The sequence below is a fragment of the Melozone crissalis genome, unplaced genomic scaffold (assembly GCF_028551555.1).
Source record: "Melozone crissalis strain CALT ecotype California unplaced genomic scaffold, PUWL_Pcris_2 ptg000006l_1, whole genome shotgun sequence".
Lineage (NCBI taxonomy): Eukaryota > Metazoa > Chordata > Aves > Passeriformes > Passerellidae > Melozone > Melozone crissalis.
In genome coordinates this window covers 22,673,428-22,700,751 of record NW_026535784.1, presented here as the reverse complement: position 1 = coordinate 22,700,751, position 27,324 = coordinate 22,673,428, and the positions used below count along the sequence as shown (strand labels likewise).

The window sequence follows — 27,324 nt, the reverse complement described above, 5'->3', positions numbered from 1 at the left end:
TTGGTCCTTCATCCATCTATCCATTTGTACCCATTTCTCCAACTGGATATTAATCTCAGAGCTTACATGCAATATGCATAGCCATTATTTTCTGTATTTAGGAGTACAATATTTGAGTCATACTCTCAGACAACACAGCTCCTCTCTTTACATAATCCTCCTACTCCTTGTTGCATCCCCCAGAGGAAATGATAGCCCATCTTGGTGGGTTTTTTACAAACATTAAGAGATTAGTCTTGTTCCAAGCAGGACTCAATATTTCTCTTAGTAGATCGACCTCAAGTCTTCCTCACTAGGAGAGTGGTCAGGCTGTGGAACAGGTTGCCCAGAGAAGAGTTTAAGGCCAGGCTGTATTGGGCTTTGAGCAGCCTGGTTTAGTGAAAGGTATCCTTGCCCATGGCAGAGGATTTGAGACTAGATGATCTTTAAGGTCCCTTCCAACCCACACAATTCCATTATTCTAACTGATAATATATTTCAGGTCTTTCACATGGCGAAGTTTCTACATTTTGTACACTAACATGCCAGATGGGTAGTAATCTCAGAGAATTAGGTATCAACCACTTTGGTTGAAATATTTCTTAGGAAGTAACATGGCCTATATTGCATCTAAGGAAACTCTGAAGAAGCTGCTGTTTGTTTTTCTAAAAAAATATAAACTAAAGCTGCATTTTTATTTGCAAAACAGTAGCATTGAATTATTTTGAATAAGTAGGGGACTCTTCTCTACTTGTGTTATTAACTGCTCTGCTTTTTAATTAATTCTGTTTTGCAACGTTAGATAATAGGTAACATACATGAAGAGCTCAAGATCTTCCACTGGCTTTGAAACATGGAGAGCATGGAGAGCATACTGCTCTCGTCCCCATTGTGACCAATTAAATGGGAGGATACAACAGTGGGAAGACACAGAGCTTGCTTGAGAGGTTTCCTCCATACCTTGGGCAGAGCTCATTTGGCAGTACCCCCTCCTGAACCAGGACAAAGTGCAAAACTTTATTGTCAACCACATGCCAGTAAACAAAATTTTAGTTGCTGCTTCTATTCATGGCTGGCTGTGGAGCAACAGGTAGCTCAGCATTTTCAAACCACCCTGAAAATGAAGCTATCTGCTGGTTATAGCTAGATCTGAGCTGTGGAATGGGCTATGCTTATTTGCACCACACACATAATGCTACCCATGCTTCACAGCCTCACAACAGGGTTTTCAGTGGGATTTATGTTACCTGTATGCTAACTTGTGTTATTGTACCACAATTTGCACCATTTCCATTCTGTAGAAACTGGCAGATAATACTTTAAGGTCAGATAATCAAAGTTATTTGATTCTTTTTTGTTGTGGAGTTAAAATATACTCCTCAATTAAAATTCTCTTTCTGCTATATGTATATTCAAGAAATATCCAAAACCATGGGTCGAGCTCTGCAAGCCATTATTCACATGAGTTAATTCCCTAGCTTTATGGAATTACTCATAGAAATGCTTCTTTTGCAGAACGTAGTCCTACTATCACTGAAAAAACACAGCCAATTAAAAAAAGATTAAAAGACTGGTTTTTGCCAAAAACGCAGAGTTTATTTGTATTTGTAAAAGTAACATTTATTATAGTTTTCACAAGAAACATTAAAATTTTAGCTAAAGAAAGCAGCGGTTTTACTTTCTTATTTAATATATTTTGGGGAAAAAAATCTTGAGGTCCTGAAAAATTCCAATAGTATCTTGTATTAAAAGCGTTAAAACCTGAATTAAAGAACATAATTCAGATGGAGTTCTGGTGACTGTGCCAAAGATTACATCGTTGGCTGCTGACTGCATCCAGATTTTTAGAGCAGGTGTGTTGACTCATTCTCTGAGAAGCTGAGAAGAAATGCTGGCTTCATTCCAGCCCCTTAAAACAGGGCTAACCCAGCTCCATCTCTGCTTTGGGACAAACCATGTGCTGTCAGACAGCGCAATCTTCATGGAAATGCAAAATATGGCTTTAACATGATATTCCAGAGAGATTAGCAATTCTCTGTATGAAAGCTGGAGAATGATTTACATCCCAAGTTTAGTCACTCCACTGCTAACAGCTCTTGTGTATTGGGAGGTTTATTGCAAAAGCAGAAGCCCCTCAGATGGCCATTCTTCCTGAGAAAGCTGCTGAATGCTTGGCCTGTGACTCTTAGCTAGTTTTGAAAAACACATGTCTTTTCCAACACATTTTGAACATTGTTGCCATTTCTATTGGAGGCTGTCCATGCTCACTTTGGTATTTAACATGGCCTCTCTTACCTGGTGAATTGTCAACATCACCACATTTCTCACCTTGCTGGCAGTTCCCTGCTTACCTTTTCTTGCCCAAATAATGTGTGATACAGGACACAGAGATAGTAAGGATTTTATTTTACAAGTTATTTTTGTTTAATAAAAACATGCCTTTTTAACAATCTGAGGAGCATATTTGTATGCTGAAAAAAAGAGTTCAGAGATAATATCTGCCTCTTGTCCCCTTCCCTCCTTCCTTGCAATGTTTGGAAGAACCCATAGGCCTTATAGAAGTACCTCAAAGCAAACAGGAATCAAGAAAAAAATGTCTTTACAGAAAGCTTTCCCTACAGCTAGCTCCCACGTGATTAAATACAACTGCTATTACTGTCACTGCCTTAATAATTTCTAAAAGCAGCAGTTGTACCTACTCAAGGTGCTAATGTTTGGGATATCCAGCATCATCACAATTAAAGCCTCAAGAGTTCAACAAAACATCCAGTTGCACAGAGAAGTATGGTGGAAACCAGAGAGCCATTCTCTGGACTAGCTCAAGTTCATGGTGTTTCTTTCTACATATTTGGAAAAAAAACCAGGTAATGAAGTAACAAAACCCTATATTACAATGTTGTTCACATTTGTGCGTAGGCAACAAAAGCATGCACTTGCAGAGTCTGTTAGTACGTGGCAGAATAAAATTGGGCAAATAATCAACAGCTCTCTCACCTTCACTGACAATCACAGCTGACCACATCCTGGGTCTGCTCTCTAGTTTCATTAAAAATATGGAGCACTTCAATGAAAGTCAGGAGAATGATGGCAGTCAGAAAACTAAATTTACTTCAAACAGGAGAATTTGTTCTAGCAGCCTCACGATAGCAACAGATTAGGACTAGGTTTTCTGGGCAGATTTACACAGCCTTCACAGATCTTCAGGTGAAGAAACAAGACCTTGTGCAGAATTTGCAAGCATTCACCTTTCACCCTTAATCTGATTATAAAAAATAAAAGCACCTGGAAATACATCACTTTTGTCCCCAGCTATTAATTTTGAGAGTTTTGAATTGCATAGTGGAAACTGCCCTTTGAAATATATTTTTAACTGCTGAATATACATTATTATTTTATTCAAGGTATCTACTTGCTCAAGCAGTGCTTTCCAACAATGTTTTATATTTTTTGTGAAGACTAGTAAATTAAAACAACAAACAAAAAATGTTTAGTAGGCTGATTCTACATTAGGCCCACCTTCTATGCTTGCTCTGAGTCTCCTCTCCTTTGCTTTCTTTTGCTTACACAATTCATTTTCCAAACTCAACAGGGATATTTGAAATGGGAAATCAAGACATGAGAGAAGATGCCTGGTGTGGTCACTGCATGGCAACCTACATTCCAGCTCACAGCTAATTACAGGCAATGCTGACATCTGAGAGCTGGGGAAAACTGGGATGTTAAATCTGCTTATTTGTACAGCAAAATCTTTTCCACAAAGTACTATTTTACTCCATGGAGCCAAGGGCAGTCTGCAACATCAATGCTAGCAGAAAGTTAACGTTGTGTTAAAAGGGGATGGTAAAAGACAACGTAGCTTTAATAACTTAGCATAGAGATAGACCATGGACCAAAACATTAATCATAAACATTCCTCTATTGACCTCCTGAAGGGCCAGACTCCTCTAGCTGGGCTTATTAATCCCCATGAGAATAATAATATCCCATTTCAACAGTGAGAACAGAACACTTGTCTTGGTTTTAGTTGACGGATGGCTTAACTATTTTTACTTTTTTTTTTTTTAAAGACAAACAACATCCCTCTCCTTTTTTGAGATCAGACAGCATGGTTACAGGCAGAGCCTGAGAATATCTGGTGAATGGGATCATTGCTGATGTATTGAGTACTCCTTCTCATTGATACCAAGTTGTTTTTTTTTGCTGGGCAGTTTATTTTCTTGATGCTATTTCCAACATATGGAAAACTCATTGTCTAGTACAGCAGGGCCAATACTTCTCCCTCCTTATGTTGTTTCCAAAAGTGATCTAAACATGGTGAAATAATAACCCCACATTTAATAATATTGTAAGGCTATCAGCCAGCTGCAGCAGATTTTCCAGAGGGTATATTGACATCTTGCATATGTGGTTGCAAATACAACATTTTCAGCTTCTCTAAATTATATGCATTCATGACTAAAGCTTGTTAGAGAATATACTCATAGCCTACTTATTTTTGCCAGTGTTTAAAAGGAGTGAGTTCCCGGGTTTTCTGGAAATGTGGGAGAATCAGATTCTGCTTCCTCTAAAGCACTTAACTGATATATCAGCAAGGAATGGACTGGCACAACTCTTCAATAGGTCATTTTCTGTTCACTTTTTCCAGCTGTCTCTTTCATAAGATAAGAGAAGAGAGCAAAGGAAAAAGGATACATGCTGAAGCCATTCTCATCTGACATTTATATTTAAACAGTCTCCTTGTTGCTTTTCCAGGATCATTATTCCAGAGAAATAATTTTTTTGTTATTTCATCTGTTCTTGTTAAACATTTCTGTTTAACAAAAACACCAAAACTGAGCACAAGCCACAGAGTAATGTTAAGACCAAGCTTTCATATTAGCAAGTGTATTGAGTTCACTGTTTATGAGATGTGACAAACAACGTAAGTTAGATCCTCTCCCAAGCCAGTGGGACATAATAAGGAGTTTGAATTGTTCCGTACTTCTGGACCTTTTTAGGATTATTACAGTTATTAGTAAGCCCATGTGCACTTTACTGTAGCCCTCAGAAGCTCACATCCCTGTGATGTCAGGAACAAAAAAAGAGATCTCTTCTCTTTCCCTAACCTATTACCATTCAGTTTCTAACCTGTGGCCATCTCTTGGCCTGTTTAATCTTTTACATCTGTTGGCAAGGCTTTAATAAAGTGTCCTTTACCTAAAAATCTCACTTTTAATCTAAATTGTTTTGGATATGCAATAGACAATTCAGAGGTTGAACCCAGCATGTTGCTCTGAATAGCAGAATAATACCTGCATGTATTTTATTTACTCTGCTTTTTCCTACTCTTTTATGCATGTGTCCTATCCTGTTACATCCAGTTGGAGAACAGACATATTTGCATCAATTTTCATGCATCCCAGCCCTAACAGAGACTCTTCATTTTCTTCTCTCCCCATGCAGCAGGCAGTATTTTAAAAAACATTTAGCTAGGTGCCATGAGATGACTTCATGGAAATCGCGTGGCTTTGCTGTAACCCTGAGCACATACACAGCAAGGGAGAAAGGCATTCCTCTTGCTATCCAAGTCTTGGGAGGGTAGACAGTGAAGGCTGGAGGTACAAATCCAAGGTCCAGGATCAGTAAATCAGTCTGCTGTGCAATATCCCTCCCTCCTTTCTACACAAGCCTTCGGCTGAAGTGGCGCCCAGAGCTCTCGGCCAGTTCTGTGGTGAGAGGACCCTGGGCAAAATTTCAGGCTCCCGCAAGGGCTCTGGGGGAATTGCAGGCTGTCAACAAAGTTTCCTTGGAAAACAGAGCAGAGTATGAATAAGCCACTTCCCTTCTGACAGCAGAGAGCTCCAGAAACAGAGAAGATTTTTCTAGCAATTAGGCTGTGAGAAGACTCTATACAAGCATGACAGCAAACATGGCTGGGAAGCAGTGCCTGGAGGGGGCTGCTTGAGTCTGGAGCAAATCAAAAGCCAGATTCTTAAGTCCATGGTAGATCATGAGAGCAAAAGATGCAGAACCTGTGTTTCCCTGCACAATTCAAAGTAATTATTCATTCCTATGTCTACTCAGTGCATGTGTCCATCCCCAGAAGATGTTGCGCATGCCATGCGTGCGCCTGCTGCCATGGATGACCCTCACACAGAGTCTCCACAGGCTGTGAATTGTGAAATGAATTGTGAAAGCCTTTTCCTCTGTTTGTCCTACAGGAAATGCTTTCAGTGTGCTTCCTCATGTCCTTTAAGCTGTCATCTAAAATTTTTTCTGCTGTTTCCATTATTTTGTTACCCCTTCTTGCACCCCACAGAGTTTCTGCAGTATTATTTTTATTCTGTTTTGGTACTGCATCAAACAGCTAATTTCATCTGTTACCACAGGGTGCTTGATGGTTTTTTGTACAAGCTCAGCCCTGAGAAAAACCAATTATTTTGCACTTTCAAAAAAATTTTTGCAATGCCTTTTGCAAGTCTTCACTCACTTATTCACATAAGAACAGCCCAACCAAATACTGTAACATTAAACGAAGTAAAAGTGGAAATCTTGGAAATCTTACAGAAAAATCAAGTAATACACTGACTCCTTGAACAAAATAACAGCTGCAAAAAGGGAATGACACAGACTTTAAATATTATCATTGCAAAACCATGAAGAAATTGTAATTTAATTATGTTCAATTATCTTTCATTAGAAGAAAAAAAATATGTGCTGCACAGCATTTCAAATGTAACTGCCTCAGCAAGGCTTTTATTTTTTTGTGGAAGTGTCAAGATGTCAATTACACATTCAAAGGTCTATAATGAAGAACTGATTTATCTATGCTTAATCATTCAAGATAATATAATATACTGTGTGTGCAAAAGGGATAAAATCAGTGAAAATGTACAAAAATATTTTGCTGTCCTACTCTTGCAAAATGGAGCAATCCATGTTTTCCAAATAATTGATATCACTGAAGTTGTTACTAAAAAATCTACTTCTGCAGCCTGTGCTCTTCCCAGTTGACATGGGAGAGTAGTGTATAACAGGAAGATTTCCAACACTTTAAAGTCTTCTTCAGCCTTGCCTCAAATGAAGTTCTTTCTGTTCAGTTGTCTTCCTGAGAAATATTATAATCAAGGCAAATTGGAACACCTCAGACAATCCTTATTTTATTTCAGAACCAGTCCTTGGCACCAGAGTCTGCATATAGCTCTTTAAAAGAGATGCAGCTCAATATATAAGCAGTCTGGTTTTGAGTTTGAGAAAACTTAGCTCTAGGAATCTGAGTTATGGATATTAAGTTTAAGCTAAATGGACGTACAAACCTTTTGGAGATTTAGCCATTGCTGAATGCCAGAAAATATGAAAGTGATCTATCTTAGAGTACTTTGTGTTCCTAACAGGGAGTTCTGGGGACTCACTGTCTTATTGCATAATATTGAACACTAGTGACCAAACATCTGTTAGCAGAGAATGGAAGCTGCAGATAACTGTGGTTTTAAAATGACCAAGAAATAGATATCCCTGGATACTTAAAATTACTTTGGTAAACTGGTACAGAATAGCTACACTGGCAAGATTCTGCTTTGCATCAAGAATTGCAAATATCACAGCATAAACATTAAGGTTATCCCTAGATAAGAAACTATAAATGTTATTTATAAGGTAAGATAAAACCAGGTGAGATGCATACTTGAATACATACCTTGCACCAAATACTAGTCCATACATCAAAATCATTCTGTATTTTCTCCTTCTATAAAACAACACAGAACTTGAATTTTTCATGGCATAATGTATAAAACCATTATATTTAATGGTACCCTCATGACACTGTCTTGCATTAGAAACAATGTGCAGTGGAAGTGTCAGAAGCAGACTGAGCACAAAAACTTCAAGCAATTTTGAGTCTAGTACTGGAACAAGCAGCACTTCCTTTCTTGCTACAAAGCTGCAAAAGTGAGGCACAAGCCAGTCCTGGAGTGTGGGGGATGCTGTGAGTGGTACCTGAGGATAGACTGCAGAAAAGGGCAAAAGGAAAGGCTTTGTTCACAATTTTCTCAGCCAGTTCACAATGTAGCTGTGGAAAATGCCCATATCTTCTTGTGTGCTTCAGTCTCTCTAACTGTAGAGTGAGAACTCCTGCATTAAAATTACTATGACATTAAAACATTGTCTGCAGCATGCTTTGCAAACCTCTGTTGAAAGTTGCACAGTAGTGCAAATGTGTGCTTTTTTCATTTAGTTCTGTAGGTACCATCATGCAGGAATAGCACAGACAGAGAAGCATGTTTTCATCATCTTGCGCCTTTAAGTTCCTAATATACAATCAAACACAGAACAACTCCCTTTCCTGAAGTAAAATTTTAACTGTAAACAAAAAAAAAATTTTTTTTTTTATTTTCTTTTCCCCAGGGAAGCTGTAAAATACTTAGGGAGGCAATAGCATTTAGGCTGCTAATGATCTCTAAGAAATTACTGTCAGTAATTATAAATTAATGTTTTTCTGGAACTGCTAGGAAAAACAGTGGTGACGTGAAATCAGTCACCATAATGTGTTTTGACAAGTCTCCTAATTAAGAAAATAATTACCCAAACCACTAAATATGTAGGGGAAAATATATCTTGCAAGTCTGGCAAAAGATGAGCATGTTCCTTCTAATTTTCATATTTTTTTTCTATGAAATGGCAGAATCTTCTGCAATATCTGTAACTGGAACTAAACCTCCAAAGGGAGGTTATCCAAGATTGTTATTTCTAGTGCCAAAAGAAAACAGATAGTTGGCAGTCAAAGCACACCCGCCCATAAAGTACATTTTGGTCAAAAGTAGGCAATTCCATTTTGACTCCAAGGCTCTCATCCCATCCTTAGCTCATCACAGATGGGCGCCTCATCAGTCACAGCTGGCTGAAACACCCAGATACCTCAAGCCCAATGGGAGTGAGGAGATTGCATTGTTTTTTGGTCAGCATGAGCTTGCTTTTTCTTGATATCTCTTTTCTACCTTCATATAACACTAACCTGATTTCTAGCATTGTTCGGGATTTTCCCATTTTAAATCTCCAGTGGGAGATAATCCCTAATTTTCACTGTGGAGTCAATCACTAGGCAAGGGAGTCCACGTAGTTTAGGATTTTTGTGTTACTCTTTTACCTCTTCCTACTTCCTCTTCCCATGTGATTTTCTACATATGTAGAAGTCATTCCTCACATTCTTCACATCTTGGCACAGAAAACAAAAATCGAAGTTGTATCCGACTTGGTTAATCCTGTCCTTGGATTTTCTGAGGGCTCAGGAATGAGTAAAATAGACATCAGTGTCATCTAACAAAATAGAATTAACTTGGAGCTGTACCCCTTCCAGCTGTAGATGCTATCAGTCATCCATATCTACCCTTAGCATGTTTCTGAAGATCTTTCACACGCACAGATGTGATGCTTCACCAGGTCTGGCTCTTCTTGTTTCCTCCCGGCAGCACTCAGCCCTAAATGCACACAGCAGCCCTCTCAGGTGAAGAGTCTCTCTGATATCCCATTCTGGGCATCTTTAAATACTTGTAAGGAAAAAACACAGCCACAAAAACCAAATAGAAGCCAGTAACAAAGTGGGAGGCAATAAAAACTGGTAACATCAAATAAACAAAAAAGAAACCAATATGGGATCAAACCTTAATCAGGAAAAAAAAAGCCAGCTCTGGCAAGGTTCTCTCTAAGAGCACAAAAAGATTCCCATCCACCAGCTTGCCATTAAGCAGAAATCAATCCTGGAAGAGTTTAGAAATGGAAAATTATTGGGCAAAAAAAAGCTATTTCTAAGAAGATGAGATTTTCATGCCCAAATGTTAAGAAAAAACTTTCCACCTAAGGCAAGGATTGATGGTGTGTTGAACACATGCAAGACTCAGGAAATGGGATGCACGTTCCTCTGATATGGATGGTCTCTGGCAGTATTGTGGATATCCTGCTTGTTTTTGTTGAGGGGGTTATAGCAGTACACACATATTTTTTACACATTTTCCTGCTGTTTTTGTAGAGGGCAAGAAGACAGTTTTAATCACAGTTTGTCATTTGGCTGACTTACATTTTAGATTTTTCATATTGGCTGTATATAAAGGTGTTGACAGGTTACAAATTTGCACAATTTAAAGATTGAGAGGGCCTAGTACATTGTCATTTCTATTCCACCTGAAATACAGGACCATCTCTCTTGCTCGTTTCCCAGCAACTTACCTGGTATCTTGTTCAAAAAACTGTTCATTCCCCTTTCTTTGTGAGTTCAATCCATGGATGAGTGGCTAACATTGTCAGGAAGTTAAAGTGAACACAAACTGGACCTAACAAAACCTCTTCTTGAGGCTTAAAATAGTTGTTTTGTTTTTCTTCAATATTCATGCATCTCTGACTTGCTGATTATCTCCCAAAAGCAGAAGTTCCAAATTTATTTCTAGGACTTTTCCTGACCCACCAAAAGCAGAAGATACAGGAAATTGTATGAGAAATGTCCATGTATCTGTCACCATGTTTTCCAGGCTGGGAAATGAGAAGAAATTTTGAGAAAATTGAGTGGTTTCTCTGAAGAGTTTTTTCTCAGTCTCATGCATGAAAATGATACTCTAAATAGCTTTGTATATGAGTTTTGCAGTTAATGTTGCAAAGGAGTACTTTGACATTTTTATGGTCTGTTTTAATTAAATGAAGCAAAATCTGCTCCTCTGAGTGATTCATTTATCCTATCAACCTTTCTATTTTTGTAAGATTAAATCAGGAAGTTCGCATTAAGCTTCCTTTCCTGGAATTCCAGTTGAACATTATTACCCTTTGTTTAGACTGTATCACTTACTCAGCTGATAAGAGTAGACTATTCCACTGGAGAGACAGAGATTCAGCAATTTATATCCCTTAAAGAGCATTCTGTATTTTACAGTAAATGACTATATTACATGTTTCAGGAAGCTAATGAAAATTATAGCATTTTTTACATCTGCAGACATGAAACTGTATGCTAATGCAATGATGTGTCTCAGCAAAGCACACATAATATTTTTTGCCCTTGACATTAGGAGGGATGTTACAGCTTTGCATCATTTAGTTCTCATTGCAATCCCACAGCTTGATTATGATCTCAAGGACAATACAAAAGAACACTGGTGAAAAACTAGATTCTAAGGGGATAAAAATTTGTATTAAGACACACATTATAAATTCTGAGTGAATTTGTCATGTTTTAAACCTTGAAGTTGTCATTTAAAATCAAGGGGCACTCCTAAGGGAGACAGTTTAAAATGCCGGAGATTAAACTTGAAGCAGGAAACCTAAGCAAGACCTGTGGTTCAGGTTGTTACAATGATCTTTAAATCTATGATCAGTGACGTAAAAATATATACACACTTTAATTCTGGACTGTTTTCTGAAATTATGATGCCTACATTCTTTGACTATTATGTTTGTTTTACTCTGTAGTATCCTGAATTCTGGTATTTATGTGAAAACTGCCTAGATTTACAAAGTATTTAAGCATTCTTATTAATTTGTTTTAGTTTTCTATGGAGATGGTTTTTGGTTTGATGGGTTTGGAGTACATTGGTTTTGTTTGTTAGTTTGTGTTGCTTTGGTTTTGGATTGTTGGGGGGTTTTTTTGCCTAGAACAAAGTCTAGCTTTGCAACAAAGAAAACCACATTTTTTTCTTAAACTAACTCCTGAATTTCATGTTATGTTTGCACCACAAGCAGATAACAATTCAATTATGCTTCTAACTTAGTCTAGCTGAATCCTAAATTCTTATTTCCCAGTATTTCCTTTGGTGCCTGGATCCAATTTGCCTTTCAGCGTGAATTAGAGTAAAAGGCTGCATCTCTCCACAGCCTGACATATTTACTGATATCTATAAATGAGAGCACTAATCTATACCCTTAATGCAAATTGCAGATTTTCCAAAACATCTAAACTAGAGGGAAACACAGTGTGATGAACATTCCTAAATTTTTAGAAATTATATATGTATATAACTATATATGTATTTATACAATAGAGACAGACAGAAAACAGATCTTTATGTCTTTTTATGTATTTTATGTTCTCACATTTATAAAATATGACATAAAATTAAATCTGAAGAAAAAAATACTTTTCATCTTCCCCAAATCTATCACTATCTAGTTCCCTTGCATATTAGGCAAAATCTCCATAAATTAAAGCAAATAATAAAAACTTATTAAATGGGGTTGTTTGCTTAGGTCAAATAGCTCATATTCATATTAACGAAGAGGGGGCTAAACCTGAAATGGTTCATAAAATAACTTAGTGTCTAACCCTAATTATTGCAAACAAAGATCAAAAGAAAAGCTTATCAGAAGTGGAGACAGTTTATTTCTATCTTGGAACAAAGGACAAAAGACACAGTGTCTTGTCCTTCCTTTGAGGTTTCTCCGTCAGCTCCTTTCCACTCCCTTTCCTGATAGGTTGAAATATCTTGATGGCTGTTCTGTTGATTAAAACACAATAATCAATTCTGGGGAACATGTCAGCTACTTATTTTTATAACAGGAACAATGGAAATAGCATCACATTGTTAATAGAGGTAAAAGTGATTAAAAATACCCTTTTGAGTTTTCCTTTCTAGTTCCCATTGTCACAATGCACTGGAATTGATCCAGAACAAACTCTGACTGTAGATACATACTTTTTTACAGGAATCAGAGAACTTTGATTCATCTTTAGTCTATGAAGGAATGCTTGTTTTTTAAAGCTGCTGCTGTATGAACCAAGAATAACTACTTTGCTTTTTTAATGTATATATTTATTTTTTCAGATTATTATTTCGAATCTATAGCAAAGAAGAGGCATTTGTCTCTAAATTAGTCTTAAAGAGCATATTTATTTCTTTACAGTATATGCATACACAGTTGTAGCAGGTTGACCACTGGCCCTTTTTCCTCCTCACCAAAAATTCAATTAAAGCAAACCCAGGACAACAGTCTATGGTAAACTGCTACAAAGAAAACTAAGAGCCTTTATTTGCCAACACTGCAAATTGCAGAGCTGCATTCTGTGGCATCACATGAAGTTTGCACAGTACCATGTACTCAAAATGATACTTAGTAATTAAGTACAGAATGAAAAGGACATCATCGTCATCAATAGTATCTTCAAAAGATATATTAAACTCATGCATAAACTTCATAATATTTGCCTGGCTTAAAAAGTTAGCATAAATTTATCCAAAATTTTAAACAGGCACAGAAAATTTTGTTCCCTGTGCAGCAGAGAAATGTTATTGAGCACACCGATGTAAATATCCCTACTGTGTTTTTATTTCCTTATTAAAAAAATAAATCCATGTGTTGAAATTGAGGATATCATATCCTGAATAAGCTTCTTGATATAAAGATGGCTAAGAAAAAGATCATTCAAATAGGTGAACTCTATTTCAGAGTTACAAAGATCAGATAAGCAGTGCTTGATGCACTCCGTTGAGACAAACCACTCATCCAGTGCCAAGTATTATTAAAAATTCATTTTCTTAGCTGACACATGGACTTTTCATGCAGAGAGACCATTATGAAAAGCCTTGCTGTTCTGATAATCTGTACTTCGATTTCTGGCATTATCAGTCAGATCAGAAATAGTGGGTACAAGTGGCCAGAGGATAAAGCATCAGCTTTTCATTCTTGAGGAGATATGCTTAATGGAATGAGTTTAAGAGTTTCAGGTGAAGTGTGGCTGAGAACATAGAGTGTTAAAGATCCTGGAAATCCATCACCAAAAAACTAAGCACATGATCATGCAAGCATTTATGCACTTCAATTTCTATATACCCTTCAAACCAAATCAAATTGCATGCATGGATTTGTAAAAATGACATTTAAATTCCTTTCCATACTGAAATAAACAAAGTCCTTTCTAACCAAGGAAGGAGATCTTGTAAGCAGACAAATACTATTATATGTCAAACAGAGCAACCCATCACAATTGTCTGGGCTTTCAGTAATGCTCTGCAATACATTCTAGAGTAGCTATAAGATGTTAGGTAGCTCTCATATTGGTTTAGGTTATACTCAGTGTACTCTGATAATGTTTGTCCTAACATAACTAATTGCTATATAAAGCAATTCTAGCAGAAATTCATCAGGATACTTGAAGGCAATTCTCCTTCCTCCTTCATTTAGTACATTTGTTCATATCCAAGGGTTCTGAGCACTGGACATTAACTGGCTCCATGGAAGCATTAAATTAATTGCTAGATTTGTGTTACTACAATTGCAGATACACTTTACTTGGTCACAATTCACTCTGTGTGGCAGTGATCTTGTCTCTCAGTCTTCCAATATTTACATTTTGAAACCAAGATTCTCACTTCCTCCTAGGGAATCTAGAAACTCATTTGTCAATTCCTCCTTTTGGTTTGTATGCTTTTCCCTCATTGGGGATAACTATCCAACAGCTCTGGACCTAATGTTCTGCCCGCTCATTATCTGGGTTGGCCAAAAGAATAGAAGATAAGGAAAAGATCTAAGGGAGGCACTTCTGCCCCTTGCAACTGCTGTTAGTAGAAGCTATCTATAAAAGGGAAAAGAAGACAAAGACAGAAATGTAAAGGAAATGGAAAAAAGGAAATGGATAGGAATTTCCAAAAGGAAATGGAAAAAAAGAGGTGGAGAAGCTGGCAGTATGCTAAATATCCAGCATAGGTGCTATAGACATGAAGATGAGAAATTTGTGTTCAAGGTACAAAGTTTTTTATATAGCTTAGTGGGGGAAAGGGTGCTATCATAAGGCAATGCAGGAAGTTACTTTGCCCTTTCTAAACAGATGGAGCACCCAAGAATCCCAGGTTAGCTAAAAGGTTACCTTGGTGGGCAGTAACTCACCACCTCAGAAGCAAATCTAAGGATGAACTGCCCCTGTTCTCATTCTGTATGCTAGCCAGGAAGTTTCCTTCATGGCTCAAATCTCATCATGAAGTCAGCTAACTTTGTGAAGTGCAACAGAAATAGCAAAGGAGATAAGCTACTGAGCCTTTCAGATACCTGTCTAACATAAAGGTGAACACCAGTTTGGGGATTTGGCTCATTTCTCACATATTTGCAATCATATAATCTCCTCATTTTTGATATAAAACCACATGCAAAACTGTATATGATTTTGGGATATCAGGCTAATATTAGGCTCATCATTTTTTGTCAAGTGGGATTCTTGCACCCTAGGCCAGGTCACATGTGGCTTTTATTTCCAAACATTTCCCAAATACTTCAGTTCACTTGATCAGCTCAGAAATTTCACATTCTAACCTCTTAGCAACTAAATTTTCAGGATTTTTTAAAATGGTTTTTCTTAGTGGTAACACTGGTTTACATTAAGGAGCAAAGAGGCAATCTTAGTTTCTTAGATCTTAAGTTATTAAGGTCAACATGACATGCACGACAGATTATAAAAATATACTGGGTAAATCAGATGGAAAGTTCTGCCTATACACCTTTTGAGTCATTGTTTATACTTCCTGACTAAAAACCAAAGGCCAGGAGCAGGGTTAATCTTGAGATCTGTGGTTGGAAAAATAAAGATTCCTCAGCAAAGAAAATTGAGAATATTTCTGTGCTGCTCATGAGAAATACAATTCTACTGAGTGATGTAAAGGCTCTTGTTTCAAAGGAGGGAAAGTTCTGGTTTGAGCATGAAAGGTTCAGGCTGTCCTATCACTGTTAATCACTTGCAGCATTGATCCTAGCACAGGTATGTCCCTGGCTGCCTTGAACTCTCTGAAGCTGTGATCAAACAAAAAGCAGATTAGCTCAATGAATTTTTTCCCCCGTATTACTTTTCTCAAAATGGATCCTTATCATTTTCAAGTACTAGACCAGAAATGATCCAAACTATTGTTACCACATCCTTTAAATAACGCTGTTCACAATTTTAACATAATTTTCCATGAAGAAATAATCAGGTTCTATATCTACTTCAGGCTTATTGTTTTCTACCACCCATCATGTGCATTAATGAATCTTCAGTAAAATCAATGGAAACTAAAGACCCAGAAAATCCAATGGCAAAAACATTTTTAAAACATCACATATTTGCTCCCCATATGTAATTTTTCAGATGCCCACAGAGGCAATCATATCACTGGTGCAGCTGGCCACTTGGTGGTCATGGAAAATGAAAGGGGCACTTCAGAACGCATTTGCTATACTAAAGGTGTCATACAGAAATGTGAAACATTTGATATAGAAAGGAATAAGAGAAACTTTGCCTGTTATCAATTTCTCATGTCTAACAGTAATTCCAGTAAATGCATAGTTCTTGCAAATTACTGAGCAACCACAGGCTTTAAAAAAGACCAGCAACCACAGGAAAGAATCTTTTTCATAGCATGTTTGCTTTAAAATTATAGAAAACAAGTATAGGGATTACTTTGTTGATCTAGTGACAGAACTGTTGTAAAATTTAATATAACAGTATGGTAATCTCAGTTTATCAGGTGTACTGGGCAAAGAGATATAGGTTAAAGCATTCTCCAATCACTGCTATCTGTATTTACATTTTGAAGTTGAATGCAAAAAAATAAAAAGGACATTTCAGAATATGACAGGATCCTGATTTTTTTTTTTTACTTTAACAAAAATAATGCTTTTTCATATATTCCCAGTCATAAGAAATAGGAGTTTGGGTTTGTTTAATTCAGAAAGTAGGTATTCAAAAACTGCTCTGGGCTAAGATTAGATATAAGAGATTTACCTCTCTCAAGAATTAACTAATTTACCGTATGTCTTTGTAAATTGATATGAAGACAAAAGTAAATCCTCAAAAAAAGGAGAGTAAAAAAGGTAGCTCTTCATAATGTGACAGTGTTGAAATATGAAAGCATACTAACCACTTTCCATGTTTCTTTTTCTTGTGGTCATGTAACAGAATATGAGACTGTTTTTAAAACACGAAAGCTCCTATTAACGTGTCAGTCACTTCTATGCATTGTATCATGTTCACAAATAACATCATGCAATACTTTCACTCTCAAACCTACTGGCCTAAAGAGAAATGTAGCAAGGAGGAGGAGGAAGCATTTTTCAGCTAAACTGACCATCCATTTAGAATTCATAACCTAAATGTTAAGGTGATGAATGAGCACCCCCAACAATTCTGTTACTCCTCCTAATCCTCGTCAGGTCTTGAATCTGTTGACGAAGTCTAAACAGCCACTTCTTTCTGCCTGATCCCTCCCCTTGCTATTGCTGGCTCTCATTCAAGTCAGGATCACATTTATCTGAGCAATATGCACCTAATAAATCTTCTCCAACTCAGTTTGTTCTTGCTGGCACGACAGCTAGCTTCCCCCCTCCACTTCTCTTGTCTTTCCACAGACATCATTATGGGTGTTGACACTCTAGCAAGTTACTTAAGGTGCTCTTAAATAACTGTCTGCATGTACACATTTCCCAGTAAAAGGCAAGGTAATTGCTGCTATAAGCCAGGTTTCAGTTACAATAAGCAAGAGCATGGACATGAACAACAAAAGAAGCAGCCAAATTAGCAATCTGCAAGAGGACTTTTATTAGACATAAATAAAATAAATTCACACAGTACTTTTCACAGTATTTCTCAAACACTTTGCAAAAAAGGCATGTACTATTTTTTCTAATTTATCTAAGGAAAAATGAAATATGGGAAGGGGAGTAGATAGACCAAGGCTGTCTGATAATTTAAAACAAGACTCCAGATAGGTATTTTGAGTCTCAGTCTACTGTGCTGTCAAGAACAGGACCAAGGATTATGAATCTATTACGACTTACACCGGACCTCACTTTGACCACTGGGCTTACAAATGTGTTTTCCTTCTTCCCTGTCTCTGTAGCTTCACATGATGTTAACAATAGCTACTCTCCATGCTGTAGTACCAAGCTAGTACCTCCCCTGATGAATGCTGATGCAAAATTACCCATCACAATGTATGTGTTCCAGTTGCCATAGTTATCATGCTTTACAAAGTCATGGGTTTAAAATTATTTCCTGAGTCCTGGAGATTTCCCCAAGGCTAAAACAGCAACAGTCTCTCACATAATGGGTCAACTGGTCCAGGTGAGTGCATGTGCTTATTTCCTCCAGAGGAAATAAGTTTAATGAATATAGAGCTCATTTAGGTAAAAAGCCTTGGATCTCACAAGATGGAAGATGGAAGTAAGAAAAAATTTGCTTTTGAAAAGAAAATTTTCATTGTTCATAATTTTTTATTCAACATAATTAAAAATACCCCCAATTAGCCAAAAAAAAAAAAAAAAACCACCCCAAAACATTTATTTCCTTTCCCTTTACTCCTTTTAACTCCAGCTGGGTGCTGCATGGCTGACACAGTCCCAGGTCTTATGCTGAAAAGTCTAGCATCATATGTGTAACATAACAACACAGCTGCTTCATAAACCAATTTTTGATCACTGTTTTGACATGTTCAAGGCATCAGTCTTCCAGTTTTCATCTACTTTAATGGGCAACTTATATCTTACATCTTGTTTAATGAAAGGTTACTATTGTCTCTCTGTAAAAGCTGACCTTTTTTCTTCATCAGACTGGAGGTCATGTGTGAACAGAGAATGAGGTTTACAGAAATGCATCTTAACATTGAAATGCCTTGGAAACTGGTGGTTTTAAAGGTGGAAGGTAAAAACTACTTGCTTTAAAAATGAAGAGTGAAGTGCAGGTTGGTTCAATAATGCCATAGCTGTTGTCACAAGAACACAAAGTGAAAACAAGAGCATTGTTCTGAAAAAAAATAGTAATTTTCCAGGCAACACAAAGTTGAGCTTTATTTCCTGCCACCATTTTACACCATCATCAAGTTGCTCATCTTTTTGTAGTATATATTTAGAGTAAAAGAATCCTTTGTGCCATCGTCCTCTAACACTTGATTGCACACTGTGATTTGTAAACACAGTGGAAGAGAATTGGGGTGAGACTTGGGCACTGATGTCTCCTTTTAAATGACCCACAAAGAAAGGAGAGGGTTTGGAGATGACTCCTGGTGCCACTCTGCTGCCACACAGCCACCAAGGCAATTACCACCTAGGGATGGTGCCTTAGCCAAGAAAAAGCTTCATTACAGCTTTCTCTAATGCAGTGTAACAGTCAGTCACCCTTAACTTGCATATCCTTTAGGTCTCACTTACACAACCATTTTTACCACATACATGCAGAGGTTTTAATCCTGGTAATTTCAGGTTAAGATTCCTTTTTGTGAAGAAGTGATCAATTATGGATGCTCTCTTTATCAGTAATAGTACAGTTATTCTGAATTTTTCTAAATATAAGGAAGAAGGACTTCTATGTGTCACAAGTCATACACTTACTCTGGATCATCTCTGTGCTCTCATCACAGGTTGGAAATTCTAACTATGCTTCTCTAAGCACTTCTTCTAGATAAGATTTAATGTTTTTTTAAACATTAAATTCAGTTCGTTATTTTTGCAAAGGTGAATCAACTTTCTAAGGTAAAAATATAGCTTTTAATTGAAGGGAAGGCTGACCCATTAACTGCAAAAAATTCTGCAGTCTTCAAAACTAAACCTTCACCTGTGACAGCATCTTAACCACAATATGGGAGAGATACCCTACATCTCTGTCAATTTCTATAAACCAGTGGTATTCCATGTAAGCTAAAGAGCTTATCCTTTCTGCTTAAAATGAAATGAAAATACCAATTTTCTCTCCTATTTTTCCATATTTATATTTTATCCTATTGTATCTTCGTCAATTGATTATATTTTTGTTTCGTATTGTCTTTTGCCTTTAGAAATAGAGTTTAACCAATACAGTGTGAATTTGGTTATTTCATTTCCAGCCTGAACTGTTGAACTCACAGTGTTTGATGGCATTCAAAAGTAGGCAAAAACACAGAGCCCTTACCTCTTGTTTTAAAATAGCTGCTTATATGGACCATAAAGAATAAGCCAAGGTTAATTATCTTTATTGGGTTTTGTTGTTAAAAAAAGGGGGGAAACACCCAACTGAATGTTGCCTGGTATCAGCAACAAGAGTCTAATATACATGACAAGCTGATAACATTTCTAATAGTGTTCATTTTTACAGGAAGATTTCTAGAGCAGAGAAACCATAAATTACAAGCTGTAGAGCAGTACCTCTGTGCAATATGGTGAATTCACTATGTATTTTGTGAAAAAGCATTTTGGGTAGATGCTTTCTTTCATTTTGTGACTCTCAAGGAGGTGAAACCATGTCTTTCCTTCTCTGGAAGCAAGGCACTGTTAGTGTCACTTATCTCTGCAAAGTGATAGTGCAAACACTCTTTGTCAAGAGGCCTGAACAATTACAGACTTCTTAAAGTAATTACTTTCAGCAAAGTCAAGTGCTAGAAAATTCAGACATAATTATTTCACCGACAATGGTTGGAACATGAAAGTGCTTTGGGCTGTGGAAATGCTACATACAGATATACCCCAGTCGAGAAGGAATCCAAGCCCAGAACCAGAGGCCTGGAAAGTCAGTTTGAAAGTGCTCCATAATCTATCATGCTGTTGCTAAGACGATATTAATACTAGCATTTAGAATTGCAGTCATGTGTCTGACAATCCTGTGTTTGTACCAGCAGGTCAGTTGACTAATTGTGAATTGGAACTTTTCTGTGTACTGCACTATTTAGAAGAAAAAGGATGACAGGGGTACAGTTAACCATTAAGGCATTTGGGCCTGGGAGGGAAAGTAGAGGACAATCAAGTCCTTATTATTAGATGCCTTCCTGCAAATCACTCCCTTATGCAGTTACAACAGAAGGAGAATTCACCTTTTAAACTGAGTAATTGTGCCTGTCGGGCAACCCTTTACAATTACTTTACCATCCAGCAAGAACTCATTGATTGCATTAAGGATAACAGTACTCCATAGAAACAATCCTCTTAGGCAGGCTACTTCCAAAACCCTGTGTCTCTGTCAGGCAGCTGCCTGCTCTTTGAATAGCCAGAGAGATAAAGAAATAAAAATATTAAAGGCCAAAGCTCTTCTGATTTCACAACACTCTTTAAAGCCGGATGAGTGATTAGGGTGTTTGTAGCCTGTTAAACACCCATGCCTCAGGTGGAATGTTCCTCTGAGCACGTTTTACAGCAAATGAGACTGGTGCCTCGCTTCAGCTCCAAAAATACGCCTGCTTAAGCAGCCCTATAGAATTCCAAGTTAAAATGCAAGCCCCAGTGACTGTGTGTCTTCAGCAGTTGATAACAAACTACAATCAAAGCCTTTCTCTTTTAGATTACCAGCAAGAATCTAATCCAGGTCAGTGATAATCCTCCAGCATCTATTTAGCAATGATCCCAACAGACAGACTGCTCCATCACAAAAGTCACTGTTTCTGACATGGCTGCAGAGACTGAATGAGGATGGAGATTCCTCCTTTACTGTGGAAGCTAATTAGATTTGCAAGTAGAACAGGAGTGCTGAACAAAAGCACAAGCATAGTGTTTCATTGTCAGCATCATCATTAAATAGCATTCATTTGCTATTTAACAGAGTGGTAGAGGGGAGAATGATAACCCTTGATTTAATTACTGAGAGTTTCCCATCTTCTGTGTCTGGGACACATTTGTCAAGTATTCACTGATCTTATCACTCACCCCTCTCAAAATCCTCAAACGAATCTCTGACTTCAAATTCTTGGTTTGCTGCTATCACACAATCCTCTCAATTTTGATTTTACTTCACTATTGTACCTCTCATCTCATTTTTAGATTTTTTTAGTTCCCTTTCACAATGCTGAGTTGCCTCAACCTTTCCCATTTTTTCTGTGAAGTCCATTCTCTCCTCCTTCAAAAGCTTCCTGTGGGTCCTATACAAAAGCTTCCTATACAAAATGAAGGCTTGGTCCAGGAAGCAGCCTAGGCAGTCTGTGTTTACAGGAACAAACCCTGATTTTTACAGAGGGTATTAACTTGACACTTGGTGGTCTCCTGGTTCCAGCATTATTATTGTGACAGAAATGCCTTTGGGCCAGCATGTTTACCTACACGTTCTTGGTAATTTTTTTTCATTTTCCCACCCCCACCCCCTTCTTTTTGAGGATATTTATTGGAGAAATTTCTTCTTTTTTTTTTTCCCCTGGAATTCAGACTGAAAATCACACACAATATGCAACCAATATATTTCATCTCGTCAGGACTACTCTGACACTTACTAGTCTACCAACTGCATAAAATGAAAGACAATGCATACAGAAAGCCAATTAGATTGGGATTACTTTGGCTGTTCAACAGCTGGGGCATAGCATATGTCTGTTTTCCCCATGCTAGAGTTAGGAATTAACATTTTACGTGCCTGACCTATCTAATAAACATATATCCTGACCTTACAAGAAACATTCAAAAATGAAGGTAAATGTGGCTATGCCAAAATGTGCATAAGCCAGGTTAGATATGAAGAGGTAATTGATTAAGCAGGTAACATATGTAAAGTTAAGCTTGAAGATATAGTGCATTTCCATCCTCTTCTGGGCTATTAAAGTAAATTAATGATCTAGAGCTGTGTAGGGGTTTCCAGAAACAACACTATAATGGCCAGCTGGCCACAGTTTGCAGCCTCCTCCTCCTAGAAGGGGGAGATGTTTATTCTTCAGGAAATTGCCAGTTCAAGCATCTCACTATGCATACTTTATATCTGTATCCATCGTGCAGAAATGACAACCGAACATTAGAATAACACCAGTGAATACAAAATATGGTGTTGGCTTGGAAGAAAATGAACCAATCATAGTCTTTGACAGGGTCCAGATATTTTCAAATTTTCACAATACTTTTTTCCATGCTCATAGTTTGGCAGCTGCTCAAAAGTACCTGGTTTGTGCTGTTTTACAGTCCTGAACATGTCAACCAAGCAACAAGAATTAAAAAAAACTTTGCAAAATACAAAGGGGAATAAGTAGTGTAGGCAGCAACTTTCAGACACAGAGCTATGAAGCCAGGCTTACTTCACTATCTCCAAGACTCGTCCATCACTGTTCCGTGGTCCCCATAGGAAAAATATTTGTTTTCCATCCACCAGGTTCAGACTGAGACTTTGATGGTGCTCAAGAATTCTAAAATTTCATAGCACTCTTCAGCATGCTGTCTGTAGAAGGAGGGACTGGCATGCCCTGGTCCTCCTGCATGGCTTGCTTCTGGCTCAAGGCTCAGCATCCCCCATGCCTTGGGCTGCTCAGGCCGTTCCAAACCTCTCCAGTCTGTAACACTAATGAGCCATGATGCCTTTTCAGTCAACTCTCCTCTCTGTGTTTCCTGGGAAAAGTATTGAGAGCTTTGCTGACTGCTTTTTAGAAACCTGGCCACCGCAAGAGCTGACAGCCATTAGAAACCAAAGGAACAAAAGGCACAGGAGCCTTTATGCCGGTTTTGAGCGCGTTACCTTTGGTTTGTGTCATTCCCTTGGACTCCCCAAGCGTGCGGTGGAGGGACAGGGGAGAGGGGTGCGTATGTGGGTGTGCGCGTTGGTGTGCGTGTGCATGTGCGTGTGCGTGAGCGTGTGCAGGGGTGCATGTGCATGTGTGTGTGCGTGAGCGTGTGCAGGGGTGCATGTGCATGTGTGCCAGCGTGTGCAGGGGTGCATGTGCATGTGTGCGAGCGTGTTCAGGGGTGCGTGTGCATGTGCGTGTGCGTGTGCCGGGGTGCGTGTGCGGCATATCCGCTCTGCTGCCCCGTGCCCGCGCTTGGGGGTCTCTGCGGGCGCGGAGCGGGGCCGGGGCTGGGGCTGGGGCTGGGGGCGGGCCGGGGGCGGTGCAGGGGCCGGGCTGGCGCTCTCTGCTCCGGGCCGGTGTCACTTGCGAGCCGCCGCCGGCGCGCAGGCAGGCGGGCAGGGACGCAGCCGGCCGGCCCCGCAGGCAGCCCCGCGGAGCCACCGCGGCCGGCGGAGACCATGATCCTCACACGTAAGCTCGGGGATCCCCTCCCGGCTCGCTTTGGGGGTGGCGGTTCTGCGCCGGGGGTCGCAGCTCCGCGCATCGCGGGCGGCGTTGGCGGAAAGTGCCGCGGGGCAGCACATGGGGGCAGAGAGGGACGGGATCCGCTGGTGTTGTCCCGCAGCCCCGGGGCGGCAGCGCTGGCAGGGGGCGGCTGCCCCGTCCCGCGGGGCGCTTGGCCCCGTGTGCGCGGGTGAGAAGCGCCGTCGGGGCGGCGGCGGCGGCCCCCGGTGGGACGGGAGCGCTGCGGGAGCCCGGGGTTGCTGCTGTGTCTGGGGAGCGCCCGCGGGGCTGTGCTCGGGAGCGCGGCCGAAAGGGTTAACAGCGCAGGAGCGGGGGTACCGCGGGCGCGGAGCGCCGCTCGGGATGCGGCTGCTCCCTATAGATCACCGTGGCGCATCTTTCATCTTTCTTTTTCGGTGGTTTGGTTTTGGTTGGTTTTTTGGATTTTTTTTCGTTTTCTTCCCCCCCCCCCCCCCAATTTTAGTCTTTCTCTGTTTTGGGTGGCTTTTCTTTTTTTGGGAGCCCTTGCGAGACGGGAACCGTCGAGTTCCTTTTGAAGTTTTCCGTAATTAGCCCGATGGCCTCCAGGAGCCCGGTGGCTCCCCCCGTGCGGCGGTGGCCAGCCCTGATGTCACCCCCGGCGGCTTTGATCCCGGTGGAGGAGCAGCAGCTCCTGCCAGACGGGCTCACCCCTACCCCCCTCTTCCTTTTTCCCTTCTCGAGGAAAACAGAAAGCCGATGCCGTTTTCCAGTCGGTCAGTTTTACGTTCCGTGTCACCCTCCCTTTCTTCGCAAACCACAGCAATGACTTCGTTCCACCGAAACCGTGAAGTTGTTGAGCGACGTGTTGCCATTAACCTAATGAGCTCTGTTGCCAGTCAAGGCACTTATATTGGTACAGCAGGCTTCTTTCGAGTTTTTTTTCTCCTCATATGCTCTGTGGGAAAATTTGAAGACATAACTACATTTAAGCAATGTATTTAGCTAAGTCAGAAGGTTCTGCCTGATGTGTCATAGTACTTAACACACCTGATTTGAAAGCCTGAGGAATGCACTTTTATCTTAGCCATCAATTATTTTATTTTTTTTACAGGAGTAAGTGTGATCTGTTTGAATTGCCCTGCCCTGATCAAGAAATTCCTGACAGCAGTTCAATAACAATTCTCTGAGTCAAGTTATGTTTTGAGGCTATTTGTAGTGAAGGAAGATAATGGGCAGATTTCTTATGAGCCTCTGAGTATGAATCTGTCAACAGTTCAGTGCCAGACTGATTCAGCATCTGTCTGGCAAGCAGGCCATTGCTGTCTGACAGCACATGGAGTTGGTATTAGGTGTGTCTGTTGATGCCACAGCTGTAGCCTACTATAGTGTATCTGTCAGGTATTGTTACTGCATCCTGCTCTGCATCTCCAGTAGAAAACAAAAAGAAAAAGGCTGAGATGGCCAGGAAGTGGGATGAATGTCCCTCAGATTAATGGGTTTGGGTTACTACTTCAGTTTGCTGATGGGATCATAATTAGGACTGAGATTCTTTGATTATGGAATACAGTATATGTAAGAGAAGATGTAGATATTGTTTTGACAAGATTCTTGTCATCTACAAGCTCATAGAAATCAGGGCATTTGGAGCTATATGACCTGTAGGAATTCTTGATCCCATCTTCTTTTAAAATAACTTGGGTTGTTAATTGATACTTTTTTAATCAAAAGGAAATGCTAATACATTGTTTTAAACACCATAAGGCTTTAACTTCCTACATGTCATAAAATATTATTTCTAAGTGGTAGTGAACAGCAAGAACATATCTGGTGGTCTTATTTGGTTTTATTTTTCACTAGTGTAGATTCAGTCTAGGAATTTTAATTCTTGAGTCAGGGTCTTCGCAGCCACTTCTGCAGCTGCCCTTGGTGGGCCAGAGAGGAAGACTGATGCTACTCATGGAAACTTACAAATGCCCAGTGTGTTTTGCCTCTGGTGGGGTGTTGGAAAAAGGTACTGTAGTTGTACTCATTCACTGATGTTGAATGTTTATATTAAGATTCCTAGAAAAAGGAGATGAGGTGGCTTGGTTTTACTTTCCTGGTTCTTCTGATTCATTACATTCTAGGCAGCGGTTTGTTTGAGGCATGTGAATTTATGAGTTCCGCAAATATTTAGAGATGCAGTTTGCACTATAAATTTTCTTTTTCTAGGCAGAATACCACAGTGTGTTATGTTTGGGCTTCTTGAGAGATTCAGGCTTCTCTTCCAATTCTCCTCTGATGGGGGTTTTGCTACTGGCTTGAGCATAAACACAATGCACCCTGGGCTGGTTAAAAGGAGACAGAGGAAGAGAACTCATGTGCTTAACAGGATGGTCCTGTACAGTAAACAAGCACTTTTCATGCTTAACTATCCTTCCTAGCGACAGGAAGAAGGAAATGAGGCTATGCAAAAGGACCCTGACACATTTCAGACAATGCCAGACCCACCCTAGCATTCATACAGTATGGCCACAAGACTTGGGGAAATAAAAATAACTTCAGATGTTTCCCCTTCCTTCCTGTGCATGTTATAGAAATACAGCAATCAAATGATATGCAGTTCACAGAAAATTTGCTGGTTTGATCTCCACTAAATAAGGAGATGATGCCGTGTGTAATTTATATTCTTTGCGTACCATATTGTTCTGTTTACAGTTTGAATTGTGGTGTTTCAGGGTGAATTAATTACAAGATTCTATATTCTCTACAGTAATGTAGAAGTGTATATATACAGTAATTTTGGTAATTTCAGCAATTCCAGCCATATTTCTTGCTTGTATCTAAGCAATCAGTAATTCTCCATGGTGCAGGGTATCAGGGTCTTGCATGTTTTTTGATTTCCAAAGTTTTTTACAAAGTTTGTTGTTGTTGTTGTTGTTTCCTTTTTTTAATTTATTTTCTCATCTACTTTTCCTGCCTCTCTTCAAAGGAAAAAAACAAATTCTATCTTCAATAATGAGCAATTCTCATGAGAGGGAATTGCACAGGACTGGGCTGTGATTGGAACTTTCTGGTTCTTTTTACTTGACACTTGCTTGGCCATTCTTGCTGACAGTGCTACCCTATCCCACTCAGCACATCTCTGAAATCAGTAGATCTGCTAGTAAAATATACCATTGGCAAAACTGGCAGAACCAAAAGAGAGTTGAGAATGACATAGCCAGCTAGCTGTAATTCACTGAATTTCATTATCTGAAAGTTACAGGTAATAAATACTGTGGACCATTCTGAACTACTTGAGTATGACAAGCATTTTTATTTCTTAGGATGAATATTCTTTCAAATATTGTCTAGTGTTTCCCTTGGGAAGGACTGTGGTAGGTGAGACAGGATCAGGAAAAAATGTTATCTGGTCTCTCCTTATAAAGACATGATAGGATGGCTCACTTCTTTATTGTGGGGCATTTTT

At 39.2% G+C, this 27,324-nt stretch overlaps 1 protein-coding gene across 3 annotated transcripts in view; it reads left to right on the top strand.

Moving 5' to 3' along the window:
• DLC1 (DLC1 Rho GTPase activating protein) overlaps window positions 1-27,324 on the top strand; it is a 197,859-nt gene that overhangs the window by 136,473 nt on the left and 34,062 nt on the right. The window contains exon 1 of one of the 3 annotated variants that reach the window (XM_054294190.1): window positions 23,786-23,858. The exons of the other annotated variants lie outside the window; for them this stretch is intronic. Coding sequence (XP_054150165.1) covers window positions 23,846-23,858 — 13 coding nt within the window. The 5' untranslated portion in view covers window positions 23,786-23,845. Of the gene's footprint in view, window positions 1-23,785; window positions 23,859-27,324 lie in introns of those variants that run through there. 3 annotated transcript variants of the gene reach the window in all.